The sequence below is a fragment of the Manduca sexta genome, chromosome 8 (assembly GCF_014839805.1).
Source record: "Manduca sexta isolate Smith_Timp_Sample1 chromosome 8, JHU_Msex_v1.0, whole genome shotgun sequence".
NCBI classification, from domain to species: Eukaryota; Metazoa; Arthropoda; class Insecta; order Lepidoptera; family Sphingidae; genus Manduca; species Manduca sexta.
Window position 1 is genome coordinate 4606136 of NC_051122.1, and position 8257 is coordinate 4614392.

Here is an 8257-nt window from a genome sequence, read left to right on the forward strand (position 1 = left end):
TCCATTATCAAATTATCGTATACCTAAGCATACTACGTGGTCACGGAACTACCTCACTTAATAGAAATAATTGATAAGGAGGCATCTAGTATTTGTTAATAATTTTGGGAACATGCCAAAAGTATGCATAATAGATTCTATCAGAATAATAATAAATTGAAAATATAACATTAATCTTACCATGTATTAGGAATTTCGGAAGTCGAACGATCGTAAACATTTTCTAATTTCACATAAACATTTGCCATTTTCGGTTTATCATATTTTATTTCCTTGTAATCGTCAAATCACAGTTCTGCCGTAATCACGCTGATAATCAGACATTAATTTATTTAAAAACAGGTGGAGGATATAAATAATGTGCAGTTCATGAAATTATTATCAGTTTTAATAGTGCAACACACTACACAAGTGAAAAGTAAAAAGTTAAATGAAAGGTAAGTGTTACTTCCGTCTTACACATGATTTGTTTTCTTAGAAGCAGTCATAAAAAATATCTAGATACTCTTAAAAGTAAATACGGCCGGTTTTATAACTAAAAACGTCACAGGGAAGCAAAATTTTCAATTTCGTTTACATGGATGACATAATTATTCTAGTTATTTTTGTTTTAAAGCCAAACTACCAAGGTGGTTTAAAAACAATTCTGTGGGTCTAATCTGGAGGTATATACTTTCGAATTAAAAGGAATTTTTCAAATCTGTTTAATAATTGACGAGTTCTGAGTTAATATTAAAAAAAAATACTCGTCGAATTGATAACCTCCTTATTTTTTGAAATCGGTTAAAAACTGAAAAAAAATAAGCATAATCCGTGGAACCTAACTTTATTTGCTATTGGAATACAAAATTTTACATATTTCTAGACATTATGCTCACCATTTTATTAAAGTGTGACGCGAAACATTAATCGTCTTATCTCTTACTGTTTGTCGGTATGGGCATCGTAGCCTACAATTACGATAGACCTATTTTAAGATTGATCAAAAAGGTCGTTTCTTCGGGATAATCCTAATTCCTATTTTTATAGTTAAAAATGTCGTTCTCAATTCTGTTTTATAATTTTTTCTAATACTGGCCTTTTAACGGAAAAAGTTAAAGGATTCGTTTATGACAAGAATTTTATGATGAAATAGATCATAGAATGAAATAAGGAGCATTTCCCCTCTCACTTTAATTATTTTACTTATAAAATACCTGTGTTAATAGTTTTTAACGTAATTTTGAAGCTTTCTAATTAAGTTATTTTTAAACGATAACTAATCGCTAAGCATAACATGTGCTAATAGTCGGGAACAGTTAACTAATTTGACTAGTTACGTTATAAGTGATAATCAAACATTAATTCAATAGGCTTCAGCATCCAAAACCTATCGATTGACTCCTGAGAGGCCCATATTATTAGTTCAAAATATGTATTTACATTTCACGCTGATATAACCACTTTTAATGTTTTAATCTTTTGAATGAAAATGTTAATTGAGTATGACAAGTTTAGACGTAGGCGGTGGCGTAGTTGTATTGGATGACACCGTTCTGAGGGTCCTGGGTTCGAATCCCTGATCAGACAGTAATATTCTATATCTTTTGCTCAATATCAACTTAGAGCTTGAAATTTGTCCTCGTAACAGCAATAGGCTTTATCCATTTCACATCATGGAACGAAACAAATAGGGTGAAAAGTGGATGCCCTGGCTGCATCTCTGCCTATTCTTTGTAGAATAAAGATATGTATGTCTGTATATACATACATACGTAAGAACCTTGAAGAAGAACAATAGACGACATAATGAAATATTCTCATCTGTATCCCGATAAAAAAAAAACTACTCGAAGTATTTTTTTTTTTCATTTTGATGATGAAGTATCTTTATATTTTCAGGCACAGTACTCACGTTGCTCTGTGCAATAACCATTGCACAGGGGCGTAAGTTCTTCATCGGGAGCAGGCAACTATGTATCTGCAACCCGAGTGATTCGCACGAAATTTGCGCTAATTGGGACCTTGAAGATATTTTCATAGCTCATGAACGATGTGATAAGTTCTATAAATGCGCTTATGGTAAGCCTGTCCCCCATTGCTGTCCTCGCGGCACTGTCTTCAACATTGACAAGGAGGAATGCGACTGGCCCTCAAATGTCGAATGTGGTGACAGAGGCTTTGTGCCGGATGAAGAGAATGAATGTCTTCAAAACAACGACAATGGTGGTAGCGGCGGTGACAGCGACGACGAGGACGAGGGTGATCTAGGCCCATGCAACTGTGATCCTAGCGAAGCGCCGAGCATCTACAAAGCTCCAGGATCCGAGGGAGTCTTCGTCGCTCATGAGTACTGCAATCACTTTTATAAATGTAATCATGGCAGACCAGTCGCAATGAAATGTGCTCCTAACACACTTTATAATCCGTATAAGCGAGATTGTGTCTGGGCGCATGAGGTAGAATGCGGTGACAGAATAATACCCGAAGATGAAAGCGGCGACAGTAATGAAAACAATGGCGGTGAAAATGACGTTGACGACCAGGGTCCATTCAACTGTGACCCTGCGGAAGCACCCAAAATATGCTCAGTCGTTGGTTCCGATGGAATTCTGGTAGCGCACGAGAGGTGCGATAAATTTTATATTTGCAACCACGGTAGACCATTCCCAATGGACTGTCCGCCACATACATTATACAATCCGTATATAAAAAGATGCGACGAACCGAGAAATGTTGACTGCGGTGATAGAATAGATCCCAACTGTATATGTGAAAGTGGTGCAGTTAGCGGTGAATGCAACGGAAATAATGAAGACAGCGATAACGGCTCTGGAGAAAGCGGTGGCTCTGGAGGAAGCGGCGGTGCTGGAGGAGGTGGCGGCTCTGGAGGCAGCGGTGGTTCTGGAGGAAGCAATGGCTCTGATGGAAGTAACGGTTCTGATGGAAGCCACGGATCAGATGGAAGCGGTGGCGCTGGAGGAGGTGGTGGCTCTGGAGGAGGTGGTGGCGCTGGAGGAGGCGGCGGCGCTGGAGGAGGTGGCGGTTCTGGAGGAAGCGGTGGCTCTGGAGGAGGTGGCGGTTCTGGAGGAAGCGGTGGCTCTGGAGGAGGTGGCGGTTCTGGAGGAAGCGGTGGCTCTGGAGGGAGTGGCGGTTCTGGAGGAAGCAAGCGGTGGCTCTGGAGGAGGTGGCGGTTCTGGAGGAAGCGGTGGTTCTGGAGGAGGTGGCGGTTCTGGCGGAAGCGGTGGTTCTGGAGGAAGCGGTGGCTCTGGTGGAAGCGGTGGCGCTGGAGGAGGCGGTGGCTCTGGAGGAAGCGGTGGCTCTGGTGGAAGCGGTGGCGCTGGAGGGAGGCTGTGGCTCTGGAGGAGGAGGAGGTGGATCTGGAGGTGGCAGCGGCTCTGGAGGCGGGTCCAGTTGCAATTGTAATCCTGCTGAAGCACCAAGTATCTGTGGTCAGAATGGATCTGATGGAGTTCTTGTAGCTCATGAAAATTGTAACCAGTTTTATAAATGCGCCCACGGCATACCAGTAGTCCAAACTTGTTTCAGTGGACTGTTTTATAATCCTCACACCGAACAATGTGACTGGCCTCATGAGGTTGATTGTGGAGATAGAGTAATTCCTGGTAATGGCGGTGGCTCCGGAGGAGAGCGGTGGCTCTGGAGGAAGCGGTGGCTCTGGAGGAGGCGGTGGCTCTGGAGGAAGCGGTGGCTCTGGAGGAAGCGGTGGCTCTGGAGGAAGCGGTGGCGCTGGAGGAGGCGGTGGCTCTGGAGGGAGCGGTGGCTCTGGAGGAGGCGCCGGTGCCGGAGGAGGTGGCGGCTCTGGTGGAAGCGGTGGCGCTGGCGAAGAGCGGCAGCTCTGGAGAGCGGATCCAATTGCAATTGCAATCCTGCTGAAGCACCAAGTATCTGTGGTCAGAACGGATCTGATGGAGTCCTTGTAGCTCATGAAAATTGTAACCAGTTTTATAAATGCGCCCACGGCATACCAGTAGTCCAAACTTGTTTCAGTGGACTCTTTTATAATCCTCACACCGAACAATGTGACTGGCCTCATGAGGTTGATTGTGGAGATAGAGTAATTCCTGGTAATGGCGGTGGCTCCGGAGGAGGCGGTGGCTCTGGAGGCAGCGGTGGCGCTGGAGGAGGCGGTGGCTCTGGAGGAAGCGGTGGCGCTGGAGGAGGCGGTGGATCTGGAGGAAGCGGTGGTGCTGGAGGAGGCGGTGGCTCTGGAGGCGGCGGAGGTTCGGGAGGAAGCAACGGCTCTGATGGAAGTGGCGGTTCTGATGGAAGCAACGGTTCAGATGGAAGCGGCGGCTCTGGAGGAAGCGGTGGCTCTGGAGGAAGCGGAGGTTCTGGAGGAAGCGGTGGCTCTGGAGGCGGCGGAGGTTCTGGAGGAAGCAACGGCTCTGATGGAAGTGACGGTTCTGATGGAAGCAACGGTTCAGATGGAAGCGGCGGCTCTGGAGGAAGCGGCGGCTCCGGAGGAAGCAGCAGTTCTGGAGGAGGCAGCGGTGCCGGAGGAAGCGGCGGCTCTGGAGGCGGATCCAGTTGCAATTGCAATCCTGCTGAAGCAGCAAGTATCTGCGGTCAGAATGGATCTGACGGAGTCCTAGTGGCGCACGAAATCTGTAACCAATTCTACCATTGTGATCATGGGAAAGCCATAGCCAAGAACTGCCCTGTAGGCACATTATATAATCCTTACATTGAACAGTGCGACTGGCCAGAAAATGTTGATTGTGGAGATAGAGTAATTCCTGGTCATGGCGGTGGCTCCGGAGACGGTGGCTCTGGAGGAAGTGGTGGCGCTGGAGGAGGCGGTGGCTCTGGAGGAAGCGGTGGCGCTGGAGAGCGGTGGATCTGGAGGAGGGGGTGGCGCTGGAGGAGGCAGTGGCTCTGGTGGAAGCGGTGGCGCTGGAGGGGAGAGGCAGTGGCTCTGGAGGCAGCGGAGGTTCTGGAGGAAGCAACGGCTCTGATGGAAGTGACGGTTCTGATGGAAGCAACGGTTCAGATGGAAGCGGCGGCTCTGGAGGAAGCGGCGGCTCTGGAGGAAGCGGTGGCTCTGGAGGAGGTGGCGGCGCTAGTGGAGGTGGTGGCGCTGGCGGAGGCGGCGGCTCTGGAGGCGGATCCAGTTGCAATTGCAATCCTGCTGAAGCACCAAGTATCTGTGGTCAGAACGGATCTGATGGAGTCCTTGTAGCTCATGAAAATTGTAACCAGTTTTATAAATGCGCCCACGGCATACCAGTAGTCCAAACTTGTTTTAGTGGACTCTTTTATAATCCTCACACCGAACAATGTGACTGGCCTCATGAGGTTGATTGTGGAGATAGAGTAATTCCTGGTAATGGCGGTGGCTCCGGAGGAGGCGGTGGCTCTGGAGGAAGTGGTGGCGCTGGAGGAGGCGGTGGCTCTGGAGGAAGCGGTGGCGCTGGAGGCGGCGGAGGTTCTGGAGGAAGCAACGGCTCTGATGGAAGTGACGGTTCTGATGGAAGCAACGGTTCAGATGGAAGCGGCGGCTCTGGAGGAAGCGGCGGCTCGGGAGGAAGCGGTGGCTCTGGAGGAAGCGGTGGCGCTGGAGGAGGCGGTGGCTCTGGAGGGAGCGGTGGCTCTGGAGGAGGCGCCGGTGCCGGAGGAGGTGGCGGCTCTGGTGGAAGCGGTGGCTCTGGAGGAGGCGGCGGCTCTGGAGGAGGCGGCGGCTCTGGAGGAGGCGGTGGCTCTGGAGGCGGATCCAGTTGCAATTGCAACCCTGCTGAAGCAGCAAGTATCTGCGGTCAGAATGGATCTGACGGAGTCCTTGTGGCGCACGAAAACTGTAACCAATTCTACCATTGTGATCATGGGAAAGCCATAGCCAAGAACTGCCCTGTAGGTACATTATATAATCCTTACATTGAACAGTGCGACTGGCCAGAAAATGTTGATTGTGGAGATAGAGTAATTCCTGGTAATGGCGGTGGCTCCGGAGGAGGCGGTGGCTCTGGAGGAAGTGGTGGCGCTGGAGGAGGCGGTGGCTCTGGAGGAAGCGGTGGCGCTGGAGGAGGCGGTGGCTCTGGAGGAGGCGGTGGCTCTGGAGGAAGCGGTGGCGCTGGAGGCGGTGGCTCTGGAGGCGGCGGAGGTTCTGGAGGAAGCAACGGCTCTGATGGAAGTGACGGTTCTGATGGAAGCAACGGTTCAGATGGAAGCGGTGGCTCTGGAGGAAGCGGTGGCTCTGGAGGAAGCGGTGGATCTGGAGGAAGCGGTGGCTCTGGAGGAGGCGGTGGCGCTGGAGGAGGCGGTGGCTCTGGAGGAAGCGGTGGCGCTGGAGGAGGCGGTGGCTCTGGAGGCGGCGGAGGTTCTGGAGGAAGCAACGGCTCTGATGGAAGTGACGGTTCTGATGGAAGCAATGGTTCAGATGGAAGCGGTGGCTCTGGAGGAAGCGGTGGCTCTGGAGGAAGCGGTGGCTCTGGAGGAAGCGGTGGCTCTGGAGGAAGCGGTGGCTCTGGAGGAGGCGGTGGCTCTGGAGGAAGCGGTGGCGCTGGAGGAGGCGGTGGCTCTGGAGGCGGCGGAGGTTCTGGAGGAAGCAACGGCTCTGATGGAAGTGACGGTTCTGATGGAAGCAATGGTTCAGATGGAAGCGGTGGCTCTGGAGGAAGCGGTGGCTCTGGAGGAAGCGGTGGCTCTGGAGGAAGCGGTGGCTCTGGAGGAAGCGGTGGCTCTGGAGGAAGCGGTGGTTCTGGGGGAGGGGGTGGTTGTCCCGACGATCCTAGCTTAGCTCCTGATATATGTGGTGCCCCTGACTCTAATGGATTACTAGTTGCGCACGAACGCTGCGATAAATTCTTCATGTGTAGTGGTGGTAGACCAATTGCTTAGTTACTTACCCCCCCTGATATGCCCTTGTTCAATCCTAACATTGGCGCATGTGACGAGGCCTTAAATGTGGATTGCGGGAACAGGGTTATCCCTGATGATAGTATCAATGATGATGACTGTAACTGCAGATTCACAGGGGTTTCGTTGTGTGCATCCCCAGGAACACACGGCATGAATGTTCCTCACGAAAATTGTAACCAATTCTATACTTGCGTTCATGGCAATGCAGTAGAGAACACTTGTCCTCACAATTTACTTTACGATCCGATAAAACAAGTTTGCGAATGGCCTATGTTTATTGACTGTGAGGGAAGAAATAGACCAACGTCGTTCATGTCTCTCAACAAACATTTGGAGGCGCGATACCGTTTATTCTGAAGTTACTGGTACCCTGCAATTAGTTACTCGTTATTAGAGTACCATAGATTTTCTACTTCGCATTGTTCGGTATGCATGTTAGTACTAAGATTTAAAGGCTGTGAGGTTCTGTAATGAACTTTAATTCGCAGGAGAGCTTTTGTATATTTTAACGCCTGTATTCATAAATGTTATTTATCTAAGGATGGAGCATTGCTATGATAACAAATCTGAATACGGGCGTAAGCATTTTAATATGTGAATTTATTATATATTTTGAACAAATAAATGAATGAATCGAACAAATTATATGTTTTACTTAAAAATTCTTATCCTTTTGAAACAAGGTCATCTAGATATTTGGTTACTATATACTCGTCTTCATACAAGTAATATTTAATGAAAAGTAGACATAAAACAAAAACTTTGTTTTAGAACATAATAAGTAACAAATATAAAATATTAATTTGTTATTATATCTATTACATAAAATATAACTTACCATAATGAATTAAAACAATCACGACATTTTGAACATTAAACTCATGGAAGATTTTTTAGCAGTGTGAATAATAATTAATCTTTTCAAAAGTACAATTGGCTGTCTCTGATATTTTATTAATATTTATTTTCTTTGAATTTACGCCTTTTATTTAACATCTATGGTTCGAGTAACTTATTGTCAACTGTTATTTTTATTAAGATAACCATGTGATTTTATTTAGTAACGCAATGTCAAAATTACCCTGTATAACCATCATAAATACTACCCCGGTCGAACCGAGCTGTTTAAACATAATTCTAATAAATAATTATTAAAAATTACATTTCACATTATTGTCATATCTATGCTCGTTATAATATCTCCTGATCATATTTTATAGTCGTCTATCACCACCATCTGGAAAGATGACCACATTTTTTACTAAAAAGTATATACAACCCAGACGACCTATTTTAGTGTAGGTAGGTTTTAGTCAATCTACACAAAAATAAAATATTTCCAACAACACTTTACTATATTTTATTACCAAACTACCTATAAAAAATTATAGCAGTCTGT

At 47.1% G+C, this 8257-nt stretch overlaps 1 protein-coding gene across 3 annotated transcripts; it reads left to right on the forward strand.

Moving 5' to 3' along the window:
• Positions 1-300: 300 nt before the first annotated feature.
• Positions 301-7306, forward strand: LOC115442750 (uncharacterized PE-PGRS family protein PE_PGRS54). Of its 3 annotated transcripts, XM_037436502.1 has the most exons (3): positions 301-437; positions 1882-3054; positions 6077-7306. In XM_037436502.1, the coding sequence occupies exons 1-3, from the start codon at positions 431-433 to the stop codon at positions 6835-6837; spliced, it is 1941 nt and encodes a 646-aa protein (XP_037292399.1). In that variant the 5' UTR covers positions 301-430; the 3' UTR covers positions 6838-7306. The 3 variants fall into 3 exon arrangements, with proteins under 3 accessions (XP_037292399.1, XP_037292401.1, XP_037292400.1); XM_037436504.1 differs by lacking the exon at positions 301-437 and having other exon boundaries at positions 2644-3054; XM_037436503.1 differs by lacking the exons at positions 301-437; positions 1882-3054 and adding an exon at positions 3922-4433.
• The last annotated feature ends 951 nt before the right edge of the window (positions 7307-8257 follow it).

Bases quoted from the DNA above. Each gene is read 5' to 3' on its own strand.
- LOC115442750 (XM_037436502.1), top strand. The intron at 3,055-6,076 runs GTGGCGGTTCTG...GTGGCGCTGGAG, and splicing joins AAGCGGTGGCTCTGGAGGAG to GCGGTGGCTCTGGAGGCGGC.